At 39.4% G+C, this 26,150-nt stretch overlaps 1 protein-coding gene across 8 annotated transcripts in view; it reads right to left on the bottom strand.

Annotated features, from left to right (window-relative positions):
* Positions 1-26,150, bottom strand: part of LOC134528333 (A disintegrin and metalloproteinase with thrombospondin motifs like) — a 421,345-nt gene that overhangs the window by 112,373 nt on the left and 282,822 nt on the right. For all 8 annotated transcript variants that reach the window (XM_063361874.1, XM_063361870.1, XM_063361869.1 and 5 more), the window contains one exon: positions 8,188-8,251. In XM_063361874.1, coding sequence (XP_063217944.1) covers positions 8,188-8,251 — 64 coding nt within the window. The remainder of the gene's footprint in view (positions 1-8,187; positions 8,252-26,150) is intronic.

The following is a 26,150-nucleotide window of genomic DNA, read 5'->3' as shown; positions in this document are numbered from 1 at the left end:
TGGTTTGATCTTAATTTCAGAACTTTTTGATGAATTATGTGACCAGCCCTTAATTTTAATTAACTGTTAGTAACTTTCTCGGGACTTCACGTGACCTGCGGACAGCCTGTGCACATGCAATGGACGGGTGCAGGACTGCAGGGGCAGTGTTGCCGACCCCTCGAGGCGCGGCACTTTCTCCCCTCGGCGGGGCGTCGGCACGTGCCGGGGAGAGCTGGGTTGCGACACGCTTCCGTCCGCCACCACGACAAGCAACACAACACCACCACCACGACAAGCAACACAACAACACCACCACGACAAGCAACACAATAGCACCGCCACGACAAGCAACAGCACCACCACGACAAGCAACACAAAAGCACCACCATGACAAGCAACACAACAGCACCACCATGACAAGCAACACAACAGCACCACCACGACAAGCAACAGCTACAACACTGACACGACAAGCAACACAACAGCACCACCACGACAAGCAACACAACAGCACCACCACGACAAGCAACACAACAGCACCACCACGACAAGCAACAGCTACAACACTGCCACGACAAGCAACACAACAGCACCGCCACGACAAGCATTACATCAGCACTGCCACGACAAGCAACACAACAGCACCGCCACGACAAGCAACACAACAGCACCACCATGACAAGCAACACAACAGCACCACCATGACAAGCAACACAACAGCACCACCACGACAAACAACACAACAGCACCACCATGACAAGCAACACAACAGCACCACCACGACAAGCAACAGCTACAACACTGACACGACAAGCAACACAACAGCACCACCACGACAAGCAACACAACAGCACCACCATGACAAGCAACACAACAGCACCACCACGACAAGCAACACAACAACACCACCACGACAAGCAACAGCTACAACACTGCCACGACAAGCAACACAACAGCACCACCACGACAAGCAACACAACAGCACTGCAACAGAACCGCCACCGCGAGACCCATGACAGTAGAGGGACGATGATTATTGTAGTAATTGCGTAATTATTTTTCTGGTGTCAAGTTAGACCACGGATGTAAAAAGCAAGGGAAGCGGTATGTTCATACTTGTAAAGTAAAAATTAAACGACCCCTTACCCCCTTTACCATTTGGATAGCATTCCAACTTGGTTATAAAGAATTTCAACGCTAATTCCTTGCAGATGAGTTGTTATGTTAGTTTAATAATATTCACTTCATGATGGCATTTATACGATTCTTCCTGGTGAGTTACTTTTAAACTAATTTACAAACTTCTACCTTATTAACTTTATAAAGCTAAGATTTATTTTGCTATCAAAAAGCTAATAATCAGTTGACTTTCTTCAGAATAGACACCCGATACAGAGACTAATAACTCCATGGGTTAGTCCACAAACGTGTGCATAGTTATATTACGCATTATGTATTATTATTGCATATTGTGTAGATGTCTTACGTTCATTAGCTGCTGAAATATTTCGGTCAGATTTATTCATGTTTGTATTGGCTTCTAATGGTCGAAGGACGACCACAATTCAGGAGTACGGGCATTTGCAATTAAGACTGTTGCCAAACAATGGCGTGGGTTTTACAGTGTCTAAGTATGTGGATTTATTCGTTAACAAGGAAGAAGCGAAACACTCATCCATCTGCTTTACCTATTGGACACAGTCATTTTGATACATTCTGGCCTGTTATGTACCGAGAATAAATTTTATTAATATATCTAGTAAATCTCGAATTATATACAATGTATGGGAGAGTATTGATTCAACACAGTTTACACAGAGTGTGGAATGCGTATAAAGGAAGTTTTTGGGTTGACTCATTCATTCAACTACAGACATTCCGCAAAGTTGGCTCCTCGATTCGCCGCAAAAGTAGGCCTGCTTTTTTTCGGACGTGTTTTTTTTGGTACTAATTTAGTCTCATTTCCTTTTATGATTCGAATTTATGAGCAAAAACTCTCTCCCTGTGCTCACATCTTCCCGTCTCATCTACATATTTTCCTCCTTCAATATTTTATAGCGTCGCATTTCTTGTATCGGCTCTAATTATTTATGCTGCCGATGATATGTTCGCCATTTTAATTTTAAAACCAGCGTGTTCGGTATGTAAGTTACCAACCTTATAAATATAAGTACCACCGAAAGAACACATTTCTGACCAAATAAGCGCCGCGTGTATGCTTTTAATGGCGTTTTCATCGTGCTTGTAACTTACATTCTTATCCTCTCATTACGTATTCTGACTTTTATGACTAAAATTAAAACTGGTGATGAAAGCAACCAGCTGCTTGTCAGCGATGAAAGCTGTTGAAATCTTTTCGACGTTAACATAGAAAATTAGCCCTATTTTAATCTGAAAACGCTAAATTATATTGAACATAAAATTAGTTAAGTTCACTACAATAGTTTTTCAAAGGTGGTGGTTGTTGGGTGGCAATGCCAATCGCCTTCTACCACTTAGATCGGGGTTCTACCACTTAGATCGGAGTTATATCCCCGGCGAGATCAAACCTGGATTTTCCGCATGCTGAAAAAATGGCGGACGTTACCGTGAGAAAGTGGGTTTTCTCGGGGTTCTCCTGTTTTCCCCCCTTATGCATTCCATCCATTCATTCGTCTCACTGTTTATCGAATCACCGTGAGGTAGAGATTTTAAACTCTTCATTCATTCATCCGTCCAGTAATAATTAACGCAACTGCCCGTGTAGAACCAGTAAAAGACGTCGGAAGTAAATCTGAGTGGCTAGCAAACCTATGATAAAAAATTACCTAACTTTTTCAGGTTTCGAAAAATATTTCTGACCAATGGTATTATTTTGTCGGAAATAACTATCAATCATTAAAATTCAAAATCTCTGTCTCGTAGGTATACAACACTTAACTATTCCAAATTTTCCCATCGCAACCACTGTCGATGGCGTGTTTTAAGTGCTGTTATAGGTACCCATGACCAAAAAAGGAATGGGAGGAAAACCTTTTGTAACTCTTAAATACAAATTGAAAAGGGGGAATAAAGGACAATTCAAACAAAGTATCTGCTATAACATTAATTTTTCATTAACCTCATCATTCAAAATTTATTCCCTGACCACCTAAAAAATTCTCTGACTTCCCTGTAGCTGAAAATCCCCTGACGTTTCCAGGATTTTCCAGTTTTTCATGTTCATACAGCCACCCAGCAAATGACCCATAGGGCCATAGGTCACTCCTCAAGCCTCGGCGCACACTGGCCGGTAACGTGTTTCCGTTGTCAGACGACGATACTTCGTTATTTATGGTTCGTCATTGGCTCGCATCCCTAAAGACTTGCATCATAACCTGTGGTCCAATTCAAAAGCAGCATAAACCAACATGGATTTGGGAGTTTTACACATGCTATCACTACACAAAATAAAACATTTATGTACTTTTACGAAAGATTTATTTGGAAAAGCAGTAGCCAAGAAATATAGGAATGATATTGTAACATTATTCTATGGTTATTTTCGCATGTATGAATTACGTTCGTCGAAATAATACTAAAAGTATTTCTTACTGAATTTGCAACATAAATTCATATATTAATTGATGTTCCATTCAAGCATTTTTTTTTAAACATGGAAAAGATAATAGAATTTTCAATGAATTGACTTTATTTTGTTTTATCGTGCTTATTGATGTGCGCAGTTAACACTGGAAAGCTGTTCAGGGATCTGCTTGCAAATGACTTTAACCACTGGAGGAACTGGCAATGCCCGGGGTAAGAGTCCGAGCCCAGTACGTCTGTACTTCGTGCGTGAGCTTATCTGCTCCGGCAGCGCGCGGCCGACTGGACGCTCCGATTTCACCCGCGCGCGCCGTCGCGTCGCGTCGCGTGTCTTGTCGTGTCGTGACTTGTCGTGTGTCGCAAGCCGGCCCCAGGGCCCCCAGAGGACCAGGCGGGAATGCGGTCCGCTGTGCGGCGCGACCGCCGACGGCGAGGGCCTAGGCCGGGTTCACGAGCCGCGCACGCTACACACACCGCGACGCAGCGACGCGACACGCCCTATCGAACTTTTTTTTTTTGTGCAAACCTCTCAGCTCTCGGCGTGCGGCATTTCGTGGGAGTAATTTCGTGAAATATGGATCCGAAGTCGATGAGCGGAAATGTGACACAAAGATGGCGGACCCCACGTGTAGCGGCGTGAACCCGTACGTAGTCACTTTCGTAAACATTAGGGTACATGTACCAAGTGAAAATTTATGATAGTAAAACAGAAAAAGTCATAGTAAAAAGTAATCTAAAGTTTTAAAATACTTAAGAAAACTGACATTAAAATTATTATAATACATATTCTTCAAGCGTTACATTAACGAGCTCGATAGCACAGAGGTAGAGCGCGCGCTTGTTATATTTACGGGACGTGGTTCGAATCTCGTAATTATAAAATGTTTTTATTTTTTATAACATTATAATAAAATATTTAATCAGCTCACTAAGGTTAATGTTTGTTTGTAGTAGTTATGTACAGACTGATTTCGTTAGTTTGAGCAAAAACAATCATAGAAACATATATTTAGTTTTAAGTGTTTTAAAATATTTCAGGTTAATATTTTAGAAAGGACGTAGAAGGATAACTTCTAACGTGTGTGGAAACTTTAAAGAATAAACTGTTTAGTGAATTTTAATAGGATAGATATATTTGATAAAATTCCTTGTCAAAAATCATATCCAAATCCGGGGATTAGAATTTTTTCAAGTATTTTCCGCTTATAGAAACAGTTTTTAAGAGTTTAAAATTTCCGTTATTTTTATGCTGCCATCTGCGGGTGATGGTGGCAAGCAACGTTTACGATTTAGGCGGTCACAGAAAGCAAATGTGTGATTCACGTCTAGAAACTTTGGTATGTAGATATGTACGTACTTTAAAAGTGAATATTTTATGGATCAGTATATTTATTACGCTCAGCATTATTTTAAGAATACTACTTTAAATTTCGTGACTGATTTTCGAATTGTAAGTTTATTTGCAACTTGAACAACGTGAGAACACATGAATTTACTCGTAACGGAGGTTAGATGTTTACACATCACTAGCGAGTACTGGAAGACTCTTAATATATATATTTTTGTAAATGGAACTGAAATAATCTTGTAAAATTACAGATATTTGTAAATCTGTACACATCCATGTAAACAACTGTATCACTAAAAATAGTGCTCGTAGTAATTACTAGGTTCGGATTTATATCCGGACTTTTATGCTTTGTGTTGACCCAGTATCTCCATTAGTTAGTTATTTGTAAAACGTTTCCTGAATAGCTTTCCAGTATTAACTGCGCACTTTAATAAACACAAATAAAGTTTAATAGTTTAATATTAGATTTTTTGCCCCATGTTTTAAAATATTTTTTTTTGTGTTAAACATAAACCAAAATTTAAAATAAGTGTCAATTTTCTTAAACGCGACAAGAAAGATTCAGTATTGTTTAAAACGCCAGAAATCCACGGTAGTTTATAAAGCAAGCAAGGTGACACCAACCCTAGAATTTGAAACTGAAACAATAGACAACAAATTTCTTCTCCGGGCTTTATTCGTCAATTCATGTTTATCCTGAATACACACGAAAATTGTCAATGATTATATTTGAGAGTGTCTTTTTCTTACACTGTGCGAAAGCTTAAAAAGTGAAAACATAATGCATTGAAATAAAAACAAACAAAAAACCACCAGATTTGAGAGTATCTTTTTCTTTCACTATGCGAAAGCTTAACAAGTGAAAAACATGATGCATTTAAATTAAAAAAAATAATAATAATCACCGTGGTCTTTTATGCACCTAACGTTTTACGTCTTCAAAATTTTTCGGAACGCTCAAATTTAAAAACGGAATGCGGAAGAGCAAGACGAACCGCAAGAAGTTGAATGTTGACCAATGCTTGCGTTGCGTTTTTTTTTCCTTGCGTAATGTGAAGTTTATAAACGGGAGTTTGAGAAGTTGTAATTATTTAACATTTGTTGCGTTTCTTGCGTATTTGATGTAAGCTTTTGGACATGCGCCATTGCTATGCACATGCATGTCTGTAGAAGAAAACTACAAAAAACACAAAAGACAAAAACACAAATTTAGCAAAAAATTGCTGTTGTAAACAGGATATAAACACAATATAATATTCCATAACAGGAATATGGTCAACAAACAAAGAAAAATGGACTAACAGAACAAAAAAAAACCCACAAATGATGACAGCACAAAAATATTGAACCCAAAGAACATTCAGCACAACAGTTGAAACGAGACAAAAACACGAAAAAACGAAAAGACGAAACAAACACAATAGTTTTCTATCCATTTTTCTTTGTTTTTCTTTGTTTGTTGACCATATTCCTGTTATGGAATATTATGTGGTGTTTATATCCTGTTGACAACAGCAATTTTTTGCTTAATTTGTGTTTTTGTGTTTTGTGTTTTTTGTAGTTTTCTTCTACAGACATACATGTGCTTAGCAATGGCGTATGTCCAAAAGCTTACATCAAGTCACGTACTCCCATTGCACAAATCTTTCAAAGATAATAGTTTCTTGCGTAGTTTATAAACCCGGCCTTACAGCCGCTTCTCGGCGTCCATTCTTCTCCGTTGCTTATTATATAACTTTCCTTGGCCCTCGGTCCGACCAGCTGTCACGCCCGACCGGTGAGTTGGAAACACGGCCACGAATCTTACGAAAGGATTCTTACCCCCCCCCCCCCCGCCCCCCGCCCCTTGCCACGAGCCCACACCGAACCCTGCTTTTCTTTTGAAGTCCGTGTCACGTAACATGTCTCGCATTCGGCTGTTCTTACAGAGCGGTTCTCGTGGTACCTACACATTTCGCCGCCTGAGTATTGGAGTGTTCTATGTCCACTTTTTAGGTTTTTATGCTATGGACACGAAATTAATATTAGTATTCATTTGTACTATATCCACACACGTCTACGCACATAAAAATGTTTGTTCTTAATTTAAGACCAATATTATTTTGTTCTATGTCATGATATTCATAGTTGTTTGAACTTTCAAATGCTTATATCTCAGTTCCGACATCAATGGACATAGAACACTCCAATTCTCAGGCGACGATTTCCCAATCGTCTATTACAAAGCACACACACATTGAGTTTCTATAATCACTAAAAACAATCAGACAAAATTTTAAATCCTTGAGATAAGAAATAACTATTCTAAAAAAAATATGTTTAATTGTTTGAGGCGAGAAACAAAATGCTAAAAATAACTATATCATGTTATGAGTGAAATAAAATGGCTATGTCATGTGTTAACGAGAGAGTAGTTCATTCAACAAACACATTACATATTGAAAGGATCATGATTATTTTGCGAATTCATTGGGTAACTAAATATACCTTCAACCACAATAACCTTGAAGTGTAATGAGAATATTAAAATCTTGATGAGTCCACAGGAAACACACTCTTCCTTTCATGAGCCTGTCTACCCTGCTAACATCGGGTAAGGCGTGGGTGGAAATTTGCATCTCGTTTAAATTCGTCAAAAATAGTCCCTTAAATCACTAAAAATATCAAATTAAAAGAAATTAATCTCTATAAAATGTATAAAGAAGGCAGATTGGTTTGCTCGACGGTTATTTAATGACCAATGAGCCAAACAAAACATAATTTCCACTAAATAAATCTCTAACACTGAGTGACTGACAGACAACACACGGCTCATACCGGTAGGTATAGAAACATGAAATTTTGCATTGGTGTTCCTTATACCACGTAGGCGAGCACTAATAAAATATATATTTTTTAAATCATCACCTAAGAGGGTGATGAAAGATTGTATGGAAGTTTGTAGTTTTTGAAGTTAGAAATATTATAATTGGCGTTTAAGCTTCTGTTTATAAACAGAAGTCAGTTGTGTCATCGTTTTTTGTGATTCATCAAAAAAGAGGATAAAATTATTTCCCATCGGGCACACGTCTAGTGTTTGTATATAAAACTGTAAAACACTGGCTTCAGAAACAATCCAGGATCGCACCCTGGACTAGCCAATCTCCATTTTTCTTTTTAACCACCCCTACAAAATGTCGTTGTCGAGTCCTCCAACCCCCTGCATTGTGTTGGTTGAATGCGTCACTACCCGTACGGCCCAGCTGGCCACAAGAAGTGACCCGCCACCGGATTAAAAGTTGATTGGTTACCTTGGTCATGTTTCTCCACCTGGAACACCCTTCTCAGTTCAGCCTCGCTCATGTGCTTGTGGATCTGCAACAAACGAACAAACAAAAAACCGTTATTCAACCACGTAATTCCAGAATCCGTCTTCCTCACATCTAGGCTGGACTTCATCCGTATTCATTCAACAAAATCCGAAATAAAAATGGTTTTCAGCTTCAAGATCGGTTTTTGGATTTTAATATGTGGGAGGTTTCAGTTTTGAATACCGGGACAGTTAATTCTTTATTTTGGATTCAATTTGTTGACGTGACGTCTAATAAATCGATGAACGCCGGCTGCACGCACGAAAACGGATGACTCATTGTCCCGTTACGCACATTTTCCCGTTATGCTGTGTCCCGTTACGCTAATTGTACGCTTGCGCCGCAACTATCTCTCTTCCACTCGATGGGAACAACCATCGATTTGACTTTTTTCGAGGCACATTAAACTTGAAACACTCCCATTCGTTTCCTACTTTTCCTATCATCGTCCTATCCTTAACAGAATAACACAGATTGGAAGAAGTTAAATAGCAAGCATGTATAAACGTTATAGTTGAAATAATCTGTTCGTTAAAGTAATATACATATTAGAATTAATGAGTGCAAATAAAAGTAAATTTATCAATTAAATTGTAGATTTCATTTCACTCCTTCATTGTATCCATACAAAATAGTGATAATACTATAAAAAGATTCAATTTTATTCATAAAAGTATGCAATCATTTCATCAACGTTTTGTTATGACGTTGTCACGTTAAAATATCGTCCGTAAACCGACTTTACAGACAACCAAATTTTTTTATAATTAATGTATCTTTATTTGAGTAATGCCGGGGTGTGTTGTACTCGAACCCACGACTCTCGCCTCATGAGCGCGACGCTTAGCAATCGCGGCCACCGAGGAACCAGGGCAGATGATTCTGTAATGGGAAGCCTTTGCTTTCCGCGGCACGGAGACAGCATCCAGCTCTGAACCCGGGACCTTTGGCCTACCAGCCAGAAGCTCTGACCATTGAGAAAACAGGCCGTACTCAGACTATTGATATGATTATGTCTTCTGCGTTGATTGAAACTGCTATGTTTAACACAGCCGGGAACTGACACAACACTGGTAAGACATAACACTGGCGTGTACACAGTCCCACGGCCCCCTACTCAGGGGCGTATTTGTGTTAGTGAGGCAGGATGATAAGGGCGTGACTCGCTGGTGCTTCTAGCGCGGCATCGCCTCAAGTGTGCAGGCGCAGTCTTCTCGTCGCAACTGTGAGGTCTCAGCGCTAACCATAACATTATATGGCGGAAAATTGAAGATAAAAGTGTAATCCAAGACCCTAGAATGCATTCCAGAATCCCTACAGAATGTTTCATTGCTAAAAATTATGCTTCATAAACACGCGTTTTAGCCATTTTCACTTTTCTGTTTCCGTGTTTAGTTTTCAAAATGTATTAATATAACTACTCATTCGCCCTCAGCGTATTATAAAATTCTTTTATAAACAGAATCCACTCCGATATCTTGAGAAGGTTTCAAATCGCATGTTTTTTTTCTGAAGCTCCTTGCAAACCGTGTGTGTGCCCAGCTAGGCGAGGTCCCCAATACGATAAAACATGAGGCTCGTTTCAAAAAAGAGTTCAGTTCGGTCAGCACGTAAGCACATAAAGCCAGCACCAGAAAGATAAATCAAGTCAAAAAGTCGTGCATTTACATTTAGTATCTAACCACCGTGCGAAATAAAACATAATGATTCATTATTTACATCCACTACAACTAAAATTAAAAAAAAAAAGTGCGCCACCACTACGCAACTTGAAAGTGAATATTTACAAATTATATTTTCACAATTGCGAAGAGTATTAAAGTTATATGACTCTATTCACTCTGAGCGCTACCCTTTTCTTTTCGTTACGCTTTCTCGTTGCGCTGTGATGACGCCATTGTTTTCAACTACCCTAACGGCTGTAAAAAGGTTTCTCTTAAATAAAATCGACCTTCAATTGCTTATCTTAATAGAAAAGTTAAGTTATTATAAATAGTTAAATTACTAGTTTTTCTCATAATAAAATAATTCATTTATTTCACAAGAAGTGTTCAGAGGAGCTATGAGTCGTGTTTCTTTTAAGTAAGAACGGTTTCTAAATTTTAATAAGTAGAATTTGCTTAAAAATTTAAATTTATATGAAAAAATGTACCTTAACTTACTTGTCTACATAATTTCCACCAATATTAAGGCACTTATCGTATCGTTAGAGACCTGAGAAATTCGCGAATTCATTCGGTGATAGGCTAGAATTCAAACACATATACCTCTTAGATAATTTTGCTATTGGCTTACTGTTCATCTGGCTGAATCTCAACTAGTTATAAATAGGGACACCTGTATTTCACGATTACATTTCATGTCAAGGTATTTCACAAAACACTGTAGCTTTTTCTAAGAGTCATGGCAAATTGTGAGGGTGCAGCAGTACGGTGACCACATTCTCATTGGCCCCGTCAAGAGCGGGACGACACCTCTCACCGACCTCAGCCAATAACCACAGGAGAAAAGCTACAGTATTTTATGAAATACCTTGACACGAAATGTATTCGCGAAATACAGGTGTCCCTAGTTATAAACCCTCAACCAAAGAATGATCAAATCACAGACAAACCAGCTAAGACGACTTACAAGTCGGCAGCCAATTAACTTGCGTTATTTGCTCGAGTGTACAGGGGTATGTGCAGTCTATCCTGAAGGACATCGAAACCGCGAATTTTGCAGGTCTCTACGTATCGTACAACCAGATTTTTAATCCCATCCTTATAAAGTCTTGCCGCCTGATTTAACAACCACTGCATCACTTCACATAACGACGAAACCGTAATTGTTCATCTTTCTGCACCAAATCTTCACTAATGGCAGAAGGTCGCCCACTTCATGACTTATCATGAATATCCGTGTGCCCAAGCTTAAAATCTCCAACCCATTTCCGTACCATTGCAACGGTCATAATGTTTTCTCCATACACTTCACTGATCTAAAGATAGATTTCAGCCGCTTTCGCGCCTTCAGCACTAAGGAAAAGAACCACACCACGTGTTTCACAGTCGACGGAGGCATTTTAAATAAGAACAATCTTAAACACGGTCGAGTGTTTCCGTAATCGACTTGATGTCTTGATGTAAGCTTTTGGACATACGCCATTGCTAAAGCACACGTATGTCTGTAGAAGAAAACTACAAAAAACACAAACGACAAAAACACAAATTAAGTAAAAAAATGCTGTTGTTAACAGGATATAAACGCCACATAATATTCCATAACAGGAATTTGGTCAACAGACAAAGAAAAAAAAAGGGAAAATGGACTAACAGAACGAAAAAAAAACCCACAAATGATGATAGCACAAAAATATTGAACCCAAAAAAATCAGCACAACAGTTGAAACGAGACAAAAACACAGCAAAACGAAAAGACGAAACAATTACAATAGTTTACAAAAAAAACAGAAGAGTACGAAAAAAAAACCACAAATGATGACAGCACAAAAAATATTAAACCCAAAAAAATTCAGCACAACAGTTCAAACGAGACAAAAACACGACAAAACGAAAAGACGAAACAAACACAATAGTTTTCTAAAACAGAAACAAGCGACGTTTCGGGAACTGCTATCTGCTCCCGTCCTCAGGCAGAGACGCACATGGTACGAAAACACAGGTGCGACTCCGTAATGGCGTCTGCGGCTTGCCGACAGGTGTACGCACACAGCGCGCACGCGCGGAATGACGACCTCGGCGCTGCAGCGGCCGAATTTCAAAACGGTAATTGGGTTCATAAAAAAAGAACACCCTCCTGTTGTTGGAGGTTTGATGGCAGCCCCTGGCAGAGTCTGGCCGTCCACGGCGGCACACGAGGAGGCGGTGGATGACGGGCAGTTTCAGCGAGCCGCGCTCGCCTGGCCCTGAGCGACTTGAACGCTAGGTAAAGAGCGGAACCCATCAAGCTCGGTGGACCTACGGGGCAGGAGAGCTGTCATTCAGCCTCGTGAGGCTGTCTCGAGGTTAACCCCGCACCTTTTGAGGCTCGGTCCTGACACACATATTCCCAACAGATTATTAACCTAGTGTGAATATCATGACTGTAAAAAAAGGCGCGCAAGTCTTCGTAATTATCATTGCTTGAGCGCCTTTTTTACGCCCATGATATTAACTAGGTTTATCAACGTTTAAAATATTTGTGGCAGAACAACAAATGCAATGGAGGTATCAAGTTGAAATTTTGGAAGTAGCCCATAAAAACAGCAAAGAAAAAAAAATAAACATGCCGTGTGAGACCGATCTTTGAGCATGGGAGTAGAGCCTTGGGCCACGCACTGTAAAGACATTAGTATATGTGAAACACAGATGATAAACGTAATAATAATAGGTTCAAAGGAAAACTATTAGGATATTATTCATTTTTTCCTCTTATTGCATGCATGTAGGCCCAGACCAGCTAGTGAGGTGACTTTAGTGTCGGGTAACCCTATGAGCAAAACCCTTGCGTCACAGATTCCGTAGCCCCCCCTCCCCCCTTCCAACCAGTGAATCATTAAGATTTTCGCTCTTGACCTTTAAGTAACAGAGTTCAGCTTTCTCAATAATAAAGAGAAATCATGGGGAAAACTCGCGTCCACTACCACCAGAGTGGAATGTAAACAAGAAAATATGTGGATAACTTGAATTATTACACTACAAAAAAAATGTTATCTTGCAAGCATTATCTGTAATATTTAAACATTTATGGCTTTGTTTAGGTTAGGTATGTACTTTAAAGTTTGTGTTTTGGTCTTATAAAATGTCTTTCATTCACTGTTCGCAGTAAACTGTTGGTCACATGCCTGCACTGACCAGGTGTCGCGAAACATTTTTTGAGTGGTGCAACACTTTATCAGCACTGTACAAGTTCGCGTCAAATATAACTTTAAAAAATCTTAAGCGGAGTTGGAACAAGAAAAATACTTTAGCTCTGCTCACCGTTCTGTGACACAGCCAGACTGCCAACTGAAAGTTTGTCAAACTATTTTATTTATTATGCCCGTCTAAGCCAAAAAATATTACCTCTCTCGTCGAAACACACAGGTGAATTTACATTTGTCCTTTATCTGCGTACACATGAAAAGGCAAGACTTTCAGTCACGTTCTTCATAGAAGAATTAGACTTTGACATCAGAACATTCTTTAAGGAAATAACAAAATTTTTATTGAGACATGAGTAACTAGTCTGGTTGTAGGTTGTTTGATTATACGTCAAATTCTGAAGATTTGCTGAAGCACTTGTCAAAAAAAAAGTTTCACTGTATCTTGAATAAAGTGTACCAAATGGGATGGAACCGTGGATGAAAGTGTGGGAAAGCGGTAGGTAGAGATTTGTGGTTCATGAAGCAGAGTGAAGCAGTAGAAGATAAATCCACAGAGTTTCAGGTTGGCTAGTGACCAGTGGGCTGATTATTAGAGACACGGAAATTTCGCGCATTCATTTAGTCGCAAGTTAGAATGCAAACCTTCACAATCTAGCACTGTGTCCATGATTGGACCGCAGTTATTAGGTCACGCCCCTCCGAGACCGTGAGCCAACGACGCCCAGCTAGGAGAGAAGTAGGCGAATCGGGTAGTGCCGATGAACAAGGATAAACATGCCCTCGCTAAGCAATCAACCAATGGGAAAGCGAACATGGTTGAGCACACCTATTACCTTACATTCTACTCTGAAGCCAGACGAATTTGCGAAATTTCCGGGTCTCTACTGATTATGAACACACAATTATGCGTTAAATGACTGTAAACAAGGAATGTCGAGGAGATTACCGCAGAAAAAAGGCTACGTGAGAACGAACACAACAATTTTTAGTTAAACTCGGGTTAATGAAGACGTTGTGACAGTATGTAGCCTACCGGCCTACCATAACCTGTGAATACGAGCACACATTTCGTATGGTATTTATCGCACCGATGCTACAGGCAGGTTAAATTCCACATATGTATCAGTTTATCGTATCATGCGAATAAAATCTTAGCAATGTAATTTATTGGCACACATATCTTTTAACATAGCCGGGTGTGTTCGGAAACCAAACTTACCAAAACCGATGTTTGATTTAACAAAACTGTGGTTAGGACCTGTTTATATAGAAGTTTTATTTTGTCGGCCAATGGTTCAAAGTGTGATATGGCAACGCACACGGTTGGCAACATTGAGGACGTATTATACTGCATCTTTAATTTAAATAATCAATAAACAAATCAGGCAAAACTTTAAATGCTTGAACATAAATAAACATGAAAATGAAAATAAAAAAATCTAAAAAAAAAAAACATGTTTAAAACCTTGAGGCGAGAAAAAAAATTACGAAATTAACTATATCAGTTGTGAGTGCCATAAAGTATGTAGTTATGTTAAACAAAGTAGTTTATTCAAAAACACATTAACTATTGATATGGCCACGATGTTTTCGCCGATTCACTGGGTAACAAAATAGACTTGAAGCACATATAGGCCTAAATCCCCATCACGTTGATGATTAGACTACCCTGAGCCAGTTGTAAGCAAGGAGAAGAAGTGGTTACTCAATCACGTGTAATCCGCTCAAGGATGTAACTTTTCTATCGACCAGTGATCACTAGGGACATGCTCATTTCGCGAAAAGATTTCGAGGTCAACTGAGAGTTAAAACACCGTAGCATCGTCTGTGTTTCGTGACTGGTAGATTTTCTTCCAAGGTGCATGTCTATATGTTAGCAGAACCAATCACAGTGATCCAGCGCGGAAGCAAACGAGTCCTGAGTGGCCCGGTTAAAAAAAAAAGGCAACGACTTCTCCCGCAGACGGCCGCCAATAACAAGGAGGAACCGCTAGTGTGGCTATACCTTGTTGCAGTCTAATAGGCGTCCAGATTATTTTGCTAAAAATGCCTGCCCCTAGTGATTACTAGGTACCGGAAAAATTCGCGGGTTCAATGACCTCCAGGATGAACTTCATAGTTCTACGTACACTCGGTCAAATTACACCCACTCATTGGCTGCTGTCTTGTGAGACGTCCCAACGTAGCAGACTGTGATTCGATAAAGCTTTGGTCGGGTGTTTCTCACTGGCCTAGAGTCATCCAGGTGAGTTGTGAGCCAATAGCAGAGGCAGCACTGAGGTATAACTATTTGTATTTTATCTTTTCGCTAAATGAATTTGCGAATTTTTCCGGTCTCTAGTGATTACTCTAAAAGGCTTGAGTATGTATAGGCATGTTGAGTATAGCCTGTAGTGAAAGGAATCCGTGAAATAATCGCGGCTCTTAAAACTATTGAGTAATTGCTCGCCCTTTTTGAGTCATTGATTCATGGCGCGGGGGTTATGACGAAACACGTACCGCGCGTCGGTTCGAAATGACAGAGAGTTGCGGTGTTGCGCGGAGAAGACCGCAAGCGCTCGTAGCCGGTCCGCAGGAGACGGCGGAGGAAGCGCGTCGTAAACAAGCGAGCCGGCCGTTTACGAGCGCTACCCGCACCTACAACAACAGTCGTCGTCAAGAGCGCGGCATTGCGTCACTCTCACGCATTGCGTTGAGGGGGGAGGGGAGAGGCAGGGAAGCTTTTAACAACCGCAGCGTCCGTGCGCAAGCAAAGCCTCTCCTCCCGCGGAGATTACGTCCCAGCCAATAATCAGCCCCGTTACATCAGCGCGCGAATTCGCGTTTTATCATTGCGACGCGCAACCGGCGATGAGTCGATACATCGGCTACGATGCGACTCGAGAGGACGACGATGTCGCATGGTGTTACGACATGTCGCGTCGCGTCTTGTGTATCCGCACGCGCCGCCTCAGAAACGACGAATATTCCCAGTTAGTTGCATACCTGTACCACACCCAGCCATGCGCTCACACATGGTTCTGTATGCTAAAAGTTCATATAAGTATATTAATGCACATGGACGTTATATTTAATACTGACAACATATAACTATTAGTAGAGACCGGAAAAATTCGCGGGTGCAATGGCCTTTAGGATAGACTCCAATATCCTTTACACACTCACGCAAATGCCAACTGTTCATTGGCTGCTGACTTGTGAGTCGTCTCGACTGGGTGGCCTGTGATTCGACACTTCTATGAGTGAGGGTCTCTAATTGGCCCTCAGTCCTCCAGCTTAACAGTGGACCAATGGCAGAAGCAGCACTAAGGTATAATTATTTGAATTTTAGCATAGCACTTAATGAACCCGCGAATTTTTCAGGTCTCTAACTATTAGGAACAGATGTTTGCTTTGAGGGGATAACCATTTGTCATATTTAGGGGCAGGCATTTTTCGCGAAAAGATCTGAACGCCTATTAGACTGCAACAATATACACCCGCAGCAGCGGTTTATTCCTTGTGATTGGCGGCCGTCTGCGAAAGAAGTCGTTGCCTTACTTCACCGATCCACTCAGGACGCGTTTGATTCCGCACTGGATTACTGTGATTGGTGTTGTAACAGTAGACACGTTCCTGAAAAAAATTTCACCCAATCACGAAACACAGACGCTGCTACAGTGTTTTAACTTTCAGCTACTCTTAGAATATTTTCGCGAAATGTGCATGGCCCTAGCCATATTGTATTTTAAAAATATTTTGCCACATGTTTCAATACAGCTTCTGTGCGCGCGGAGAAACTATGCTTACGTGGGCGAAGACCTCGAAACATATATATATATATATTTGTTTTATTTGGTAAATGGGACGGATGACTTGCGGGTTCGGAGCGCTGGGTTCCACGAGGCTGCCGCGTGAACAAAGCTTGGTCATGTCCGGCCTTGAGGTCTTGGCCGCGCAATCGAGCCGAGGGGAAACTTCAAGCCTTCCACGCGAACTGAAGAGTACACGATCCGCCCACGAGATGGCTCGTTCCAGAATCAGTGCTTACCTTTCTCTACACTGAGAATAAGGTTTGTTTGCCTCAACAAAGTATTTGTCTATATATGGCGATATAAATTGACTTTCTTGATTCAAACAAATATTTTGTAGAAGGAAAATTTTTTATTGACCCAACAAAATGATTTTGGTCAACTCAATAGCATATTTTGTTAGATGTAGCAAATGAATATGATTCCTCGCCAAATTTGGTAAGGACCACAAAATATTTTCTTATAGCAAGTAAATACGTGTTTCGCCCTGAATAAACAAATATTTGTCTGACTCAAACAAACCGTTTTCTATGTGTAACAGAGGAGAACGCTGCAATTGATACAGCGTTCTTTCTTTATATGTTAAACAACTATTTGGTTTTTCTCCCATCCTCAAAATCACGCAAGTAAGAAATGGAAATCGTTAAAAAATATTATGTTCTTACGTTTGTTTTTTTTATTATTTTTGAAGTTACACTTCTGTAGGCACGTTATGAAATAGAAAAAAAAAAAGAAATTGAGAATGAATTTTAACGATGCGCGCGCCATGCCACTGAAATTTTTACAGGATGGAGAAAAAGGCTACGTACGAGTAAAAATTATATCTGTGTGCTTTTGGTCGTCCGTGCAACTTGAGTTCACGATGGACAGGCCAGTTTTATTTTTGCTTCTGAACGCCCATTTCCCGTGTTCTGCGTTTGATCTTCACCAGGTAATTGATATTTGTTTGCCATTGTTCAGTATATTAGCTTCCAACTCAACGAAGGCTATCAGGATGGACTCATACTTGTCGGATGTAAATAAATTTATCATAAATAAATTATACATAGGTTAGTTTGCTGGAGGAATAGGGAAAATGCGTGAATATAAGGAAACTCACTGAGACAAGAGCATCCGTAAAAAAGGAGGAAATTATAAAAAAAAATATTCCACTAGAATTTATTACAACTCAAAAAATAAAGTATTTTAAAATAAATGTTTGTACTCCGTTCTCAAGTGATTTATTTATGTACTGTTAATATTTCAGTGTTATTCTATTGTAGTGTATGTACAGTAGTAGAGTAGCATAATGCTTTCACTGTTACTAAAAATATATCACGTATGTGTATATGTGACAAGCATTATAAGACAAGTTCCACGATATACAAAACGAATGCCAAATTGAATGTGTCTCAGTACAAAAATAGATTAGGTGTTATCTACTGATTTCACAATATGTGGAATATATTTTTAGTGTTTGGAGTTTCTTCGATGTCGTTAGGAAAATATGCAAATGCCTTATCTAGTACCATGTCATTGTTCAAGCACATTTACAACAACTTAAAATAAAAGTAGCCTAAATAGCAAACAAAAACCTTATTCAAGAGGTAATTTACTCGGGATATCACTAGGCATGAAACACTAAATTCTTATGGAACTTTGACAGCAACAAAGGTTTTGCAGTAGCTCCTTTTTGGATATCACTAGGCTTGGTACATATGATATTTTAATGGCATAGTCGAGAATATTTTTAATTTCAACCTTTCAATCGCTAAGCTTTTAGTTATCCTATGCGTGGTTGTGTGTGTTGCACATAACAAAATTCAGACTTAAGAAAATATCTTGGTTTAAACAAGTTTGCTTTGACTATAATCATTTTCTGTAGTTTAATTTGCAAGATCTAGCTTCGTTAAACTATGGAATACATGTTTGTGAAACACCTGAAGTCGATAGTGACTGACTGCTACTAATAGTTTCCCTTGTGAAGTCGTTGGCGTTTACTATGGAAACCATTTTTAGGAATGGCTACAGCTAATAATACTGCCAACAGACATTAATGTTTGGTCTTTGAAAATCTCTTACTGTGTGATCTCGGTTTTAACGAAGGCAACTTTTTAAAACTAAAATTTTTTTAAAAAGGTGTGGCTTAACATTTTTTGAAACCTATGAATGTTATTTCGGTTACCATCTTTCGCTCGGTAACAGAACAAGACAAAATTTAAAATGTGACATTGCACTACAATTTTTTTTTGTAAATGCATCAGAAATATTCATGTAAATTACAAACAAATATTTGTAAATTTACATGAAAACAACTTTATCATTACAAAAATGTGTTTACAGTAATACTGGGTTTGGACATTTATGCATTGTGTTGTCCCAGTACCTCCAATATGTAAACCGTTCCCTGGATAGCTTTCCAAGTGTTAACTGCGCACGTTAAAAAGCATAATAAAAGGAAATAAAGACTAATTACTGAGTATTTCACTATAATTTCCATGGTTAAATAAATTATGCTTGGATGAAACACCAACTAAAATATATAATTGAGCGTTAATTTTCGTAAGAAATACTCAGTATTATCTCTAAACGTATTTCATATAGACCTACGCAAAAAATAACCATATACATGAGTTTTATAAAAGTTGCAATATGTTTATTGTAGTATTTTAAACCATAACATGGGAAATGGTTTCCAAAGGAATCTTGTGTAAAAGTAGAGGATTGTTTTCTGTGTGTTAAATATTATTCTCGCACTTCTCCACCGCGACAGCGCTTGTAGCTGATTGGCTACTCGAGATGGTCTGTTCGAAACACCAACGCCGCCATCTACTCGCTTGTTCCGACTGCTCCGTTAGTCGATTCCTCGATTTACACCGCGACGCGCGGCGATCTGTAGCGCGAGAGAGCCCCGCGCCTGCGAGGCGGGCAACCCGTCGCACCGCCGCGCTCCAAGGCACGGCCGGTTGCCCGCGCGGCAGGCGTTCCGACCAGCCCCGGCGCCCGGCGGGCGGCTCAGCGGTTTGTTACCACGACCGGCGTGAAACAAGAGCGAGAGTGAGCGAGTGAGTGAACTTGTCCGGCTGCACGCTACTTTCCCTTGCCGTGGCGTCTATAGCGGGCAACACGAGTGTCGAGTCAACGAGGCGGAGGAAACACGGGTTACTTTGGTCGCTGCGGCTCGTTGGGTTCAGGACCTACTGGTTCCTGTGCATTAACCTCGCGTAGGACTCTACACACATGATGTACGCTAGTTTTCCCGGTGGATTTATCTAGGCAGTTTCACACGTGGAAAAATGCGTCCGCTATCAGCATGCGTACAGATGTCAGTTTCCGAAACGTATCATCCCTTTTTTTCTTAGGTCTACTTAACTGTGTTTGTCTGTGCTATTGTCCAGAATACCCTGTTTTAGCTTCATCGCTGTTTTTTTTTTTTGCGAGTCCTTGTGTTGTCCATACTATATGTTCAGTATCATCGTTGGGTTTGCTTGTTTGTCGCTGTGTTTTCCAAAGTTTTTATTTGTTTGTATTCACTGTTCTTGTTACAACTGCCTCGTGGTTGTGAGCCCACTGTGTTGGCCTGTGGTGTGTTATATTTCTGACTAGTTCCTTCCCCAACATTCCCTGTGCTGTCTATGTATTTAATATTTAACAATTTTGGCTTGTTTCTGTGTGTTTGTGTATTCCATCTTTTTTTTGTCAGTTTTTTTTGAGGTTACTCTGTGTCACACAGTGTAAAACAGTAATAGTGTATGATCACAAAAAAAGTTTTAAATCCATCTTCCCCGCTGCAATAATAATTCAAAGAATTAATAAAAGAGGATGAATTTATCTCATGGTTTCCTTAATCCATGCATGTCTCCGCTTTTCCGTAAGGCCTCAAGATATTCTTTCCTTCAGGGGCTGGCGGGTTCCTACCCAAATATCACTTTTTTTGACAAGAAAAAGACTGCAACTTAAAGATAGTCTCAAGAATTATCTTTGAAGAATGGGTGACGCCATAATGTGTCTTGAACTTTGAAGACACATAAAGCTTTTGGCTTGGTTATGAATCTAGAAATATCCTCCCAGGATAACACATATACATTACCTATCTATAAATACACTATTACTACGCGGATTTGTTGGGAAGCAAAGTAGACTCAAATCACATATACATCGACTTCTCATTAGTGATTGGACTGTCGAAGCTCTTGATACGCCCTTGACGACCATTTACTGGTTATAAACAAGAAGAAGTGGTCACCCAATCATGTGTAATGCGTCAGGGATGTGACCTAGTTATCGACCAATGAACACTCAAAAAAGACGTGTGTATAGGCAAGTCGAGTCCAGCCTGGAGTAAAATGAATCTACGAAAACTATGGCTGTAATATTGTCACAGGATGGATGTCATCATACAGTGCCATAACCTTTGAAAACCCAGAAAAATTGTGGCTTGATTATGAATCAAGGAACACCCTCCCAGGATTTACGCATATATATGACCTATGTATATCAAACCATTTTTTCCATGAATCTTCTAGAAGTAACTTGTTTACATGTCTTCCATAATAAAGATAGAAGTTATGTTAGAATTTTAAAGTTGATGAGCGGTGATTTTACTGTGACGGTGGTGTTTATCCGTTTATTATTTTTTTGGAAATATTATCTTAATAGATGTAAAACTATGCCATTGCACAGCAATGTACACCGAATGTGTTCATTTCAAAATACTTACCTCTGTCTGATATGAGCCTTAAACTGCCGCAAATGGCCACTTATATTAGAAAAGTAAATGTTAAAAAGATAATGTAAGTACATAAGTTTTATGAAAGCGTAAATCCTTTATTCGTGTACTTACTTAACTACCATGCTCAGTTTTAGCTGCGGAATTAGTATGTGTGACTAAGTATATGTGAATGTGTGTGAAAGTGTGAAAATTATCATAAAATATATTTATATATTTAGGATGGATTCAGTCTTAATTAGTTTTTATAAAAGGTTCTATCACAAATATTTTTCCTATCATTAAATTTATAGAATAAGGTACATTTGCAAACATACCATTTAAATCCCATTTTTATAAATATTATAAGTAAAATCATGTTAAGTATCTGATGTGTTGATATTTAAATTATTTTTATACTTGCTAGGTATTTGTTTATTTAGTTTGTAATTTGTTTTCATTTTCCTTGGCTATAATTTTTATTAAGGTTATCTTAAATGTACATACTTTGTAAAGGTTTATGTGGTTAAACGTAAGACAAGGCGACATCCTTAACTATGTCACATAAAATACGCCAATAAAATAAATGTGTTTCTATTATGAATACTAAGGTCACACATGTTGTTGTTCGCGCTCATGCTTACAAAGTCAATTTTGAAGTAGTTACTAAGTATTATCATCGGATTTATAACTCATGATATTAATTTTTTGGCGTCGTTGTTTCACAAATGATGGTAAATTGAACGTGGAACAGGCACTGTACGTTCTAAGTTGTTGAAAGCCTGACAAATGGTTTTGGGTTTAGAAGGCTACACAGAGTGAATAATTCAAAGAATGCATTGAACCTTTTTCTACATTAGAGGTATTTGTGATAAGTGGAAAATTTTATAACCTGTAGTAAAATCATTGATAAACCTATTAACAGCAAGCAACACTCGTAGAAGTACTGAGTGTATAAACTTTACATCTACCCAGAGTAAGAACTTTCTTTACTAACCATCACCCTAGGTGTTCAAATTATGGATGGTTCTTAATCAAAATGGTTTCTAAATCATAAGGTGTTTTGGGTTTTATTCCAATTTATTTCAATTTATTTGTTATGGCATCCTGCACAGAAAAACAAATATTCTGTACTTTTACAAAACATTCCTCTGTAAACCAGTTGCCAATAAATAGTCTATAATACTACAAGCAAGCTATTGTAACTTTGTACAACACATGGCTATGGTTATTTTTGCATGTATGAAATACGTTTTTTCGAGATAATACTGTATTACATTTTTATATATTTTAATTTATGTTTCATTCAAGCATAGTTGTTTTAAATCATGGAAAATATAATCTAATTTTCAATAATTGGGCGTATTATGGTTATCATGTGCGCAGTTGATACTGGAAAGCTATTGGAGGAACGGTTTACAAATAATTTCAACTATTGCCCGGTGTAAGAATCTGAACCCGTTATTACTGCGAACAATTCTTTGTGATGATACAGTTGTTTTCATATAAATGTAAAACAATTATAAAATTCTATATTTCTAATGAATAGTTCTGTTCAATTCGCCAAAAACCATAATTACAGTGTGCAAGCGGCACTGCGTGTTATTCGAAGGAAGGTTTTAAACTTCCCCGACGAGTGTTGTGTCTCCCGCCGCCTGGACGCTGGGCGTGTGTGCAGACCAGTGCTTGAAGGCGGAAGCACGCGAGTGCAGGTGTCGCTAAGTCGGTTTCGTAACCGCCCTCGCCGGCGATGCGTGCCGCGAGCGAGCCCGGGGTGGCATCGTCGGGAGCCAACCACCCCTTCCACCCCTACACCCCTCCCACCCCTTCCACACTTCCACCCCTCCACCCCTCCACCCCTTCCACCCCTCTAACCCTCCATCCCTTCCACCCCTCCATCCCTTCCACCCCTTCCACCCCTCCACCCCTTCCACCCCTTCCACCCCTCCACCCCTTCCACCCCTTCCACCCCTCTAACCCTCCACCCCTTCCAACCCTTCCAACCCTTCCACCCCTTCCAACTATTCAACCCCTTCTACCCCTTCCAACACTTCCACCCATTCCACCCCTTCAACCCTTCCACCCCTTCCCCCCTCCACCCTTCCACCCCTCCAACCCTTCCACCCCTCCACTCCTCCTCCCCTTCACCTCCCTCCACCCTGGAGGACCATGCTTCTGGCGCGGCGTCTCCTCCGGACTGGCGCGCGGATATTCTCGTCGTGCACAGAGCGGTGACCACGGCGTTACATGGCGGATGTAATGCAAGTCCCCCGAGTGTTTTTTTTTTATAAATCTGTACCGGCTCTTCGACGTCTAAAATAAACTCTTGAAAACACGCATGTTTTCACTCTCCTAAAAATCCGGTTTAAAAACAACATTCGGGAAACAGAACTTTCTCGTCAGTCCTCAGCATATCCTTGTTTTTTTTTTTTTTTGTAAACAGACACCACTTGGCAGTTTTAAAATAGAGTGGTTTCTTCTGAAGTTCTGCAGATAGTGTATGTGTGTGTGTGTGTGTGTCCGGGTAGACTTGGCCTTAAGGGGTTTGCCTTCTTGAAACTCTTCGTCACTGTAGAGGACTAGAAACTTTAGAGACGCGACACTTAGGAGCACACAGGAATTAAATTTCTAAGTTACGTTGTTGTAGTTAATGACGGCTCTAAGTTGTTTGTGAATGGGAGTGTTTCAAGTTTAATGTGCCTCGAAAATGTCAAACCGATAATTGTTCCAATCGAGTGGAAGAGAGATAGATGCGGCGCAAGCGTACAATGAGCGTAACGGGATACATCGTAACGAGACACTGCGTAACGGGACAACGTGCGTAACGGGACAATGAGTCATCCGTTTTCGTGCGTGCAGCCGGCGTTCATCGATTTATTAGACGTTGTCACGTCAAAAATACAGTGTAAATGCGAGTGAATCAATCCAGCTGTTGCGGCGAAGGTCGTGGGTTGGATCCATCACCCAGGACTCACGAGTCCAGACTGGTTCGGAGTCCAGCACATCGCGTGGCTGGTCACGCGGTGTCTGTCGGCCGGTGCCACGGAAATTTGGCTGATGTATTTGGAAACACGCTATAATATGTGGAACAAAAATACTCCCGTACATTGGGAAATTCACATGAACACAGCTGTATCACTACAAAGAAAAAGTGTTTGCAATAATACTGGGTTCGGATTATTACCAGGGCATTTATGCTTAGTGTTGTCCCAGTATCTCCGATAGTTAACGTTATTTGTAAATCGTTCCCTGAATAGCTAGCTTTCCAGTATCCACTGCGCACAAAATAAGCTTGATAAAACAAAATAAAGTCAAATAGTTGAATATTCGATTATCTCTTGCATTGTTTTTAAAAAATATATGTGTTTTAATGAAACATTAATTAAAATATACAATTATGTGGCAATTTCCGTAAGAAATTCTCAGTATTATCTCGAAAAACGTATTTCATGTAATCGAAAATAACCATAGCCATGTGTTGTACATATTTACAATATATTTCTTGTAGTATTACAAACGATTTCTTGGCAAATGGTTTCCAAAGGAATCTTATGTAAAAGTAGAGATTTTTTTCTGTACAAAAGTTTTGCAACAGTAGATAAGTGTTTTTCACAATAATGTAGTCAATTATAAAAAATATACTTTTTTATATTGTTTCAATCCTTAAGACTTTCACTCCAGTGGTAGCTTTTTACTTTCCGGGAATGCTTAGCGGTCTTTTTTTCACCATCCACTTTATGAGAATGCGATTTCTTTCAGGAGCGTTGTTATTTAATCCCACGAATCACGTAACTGCTTAAAAGCTCAGAATATAATTCCAACCCCAGTGAAAAGAGCATCTATAAAAATAAATACCTTTTTAAATTTACTTCTACAAATGAGTCTAAAGTGTAAAATGCTACATAACAATATATATTAAAAGAATAAAAAAATACAATTTAGTTTAAAGTAGTCTTATGTGCCGTTGAAAATTCCGAATATGTTAATAAAAGGGGGAAAAAAACCACGAAACAAGCGGAATTTCACGTAAAAATGTATACAAGCAAAACATTTAGAAAAATCTTGAAAAATAAATAAAATAGAGTTCTTTTTCTTTTATATAAGCCATTCTGACAACTAAACAAAGAGGAAATACTTGCAAAACTAATTTAAAACTAAGTCATTAATAGCAATAAAGAAAAATACAAAATCAATCCTTTATCCATAAGGCTGGATTAATAAAAGCTTCAGGCGGCTAGATTCGGTTTTTTCCACATAATTTAAGGCTTCACTTCTTATTATGGGAGTAGCGACTGTCTCCTCCAGTTCCAACCTGTGATTCAGACCTCCTTTGTTGTCGACTTCAGAGACATTTTAGCGTTTACTAAACATTAATTCAGAGTCCGTAAACGCATAAAGTGGACATTTTCACATTGCTACAGTTCAAACTATTTAAACTGAACATCCACGAAACCACACAATAAGGGGCAGTGACCTTCACTTTCACACTTTCAAATAAAACCCACTATAGATAAACCGCAGAGGCATTAGTCTATATAGAGAGTGTCTGTTCTCAAGCTAGCTATTTGTCAGCAAAACA

The sequence above is a fragment of the Bacillus rossius genome, chromosome 1 (assembly GCF_032445375.1).
Source record: "Bacillus rossius redtenbacheri isolate Brsri chromosome 1, Brsri_v3, whole genome shotgun sequence".
Taxonomy (NCBI): Eukaryota; Metazoa; Arthropoda; class Insecta; order Phasmatodea; family Bacillidae; genus Bacillus; species Bacillus rossius.
This window is presented reverse-complemented; position numbering and strand designations above follow the sequence as displayed.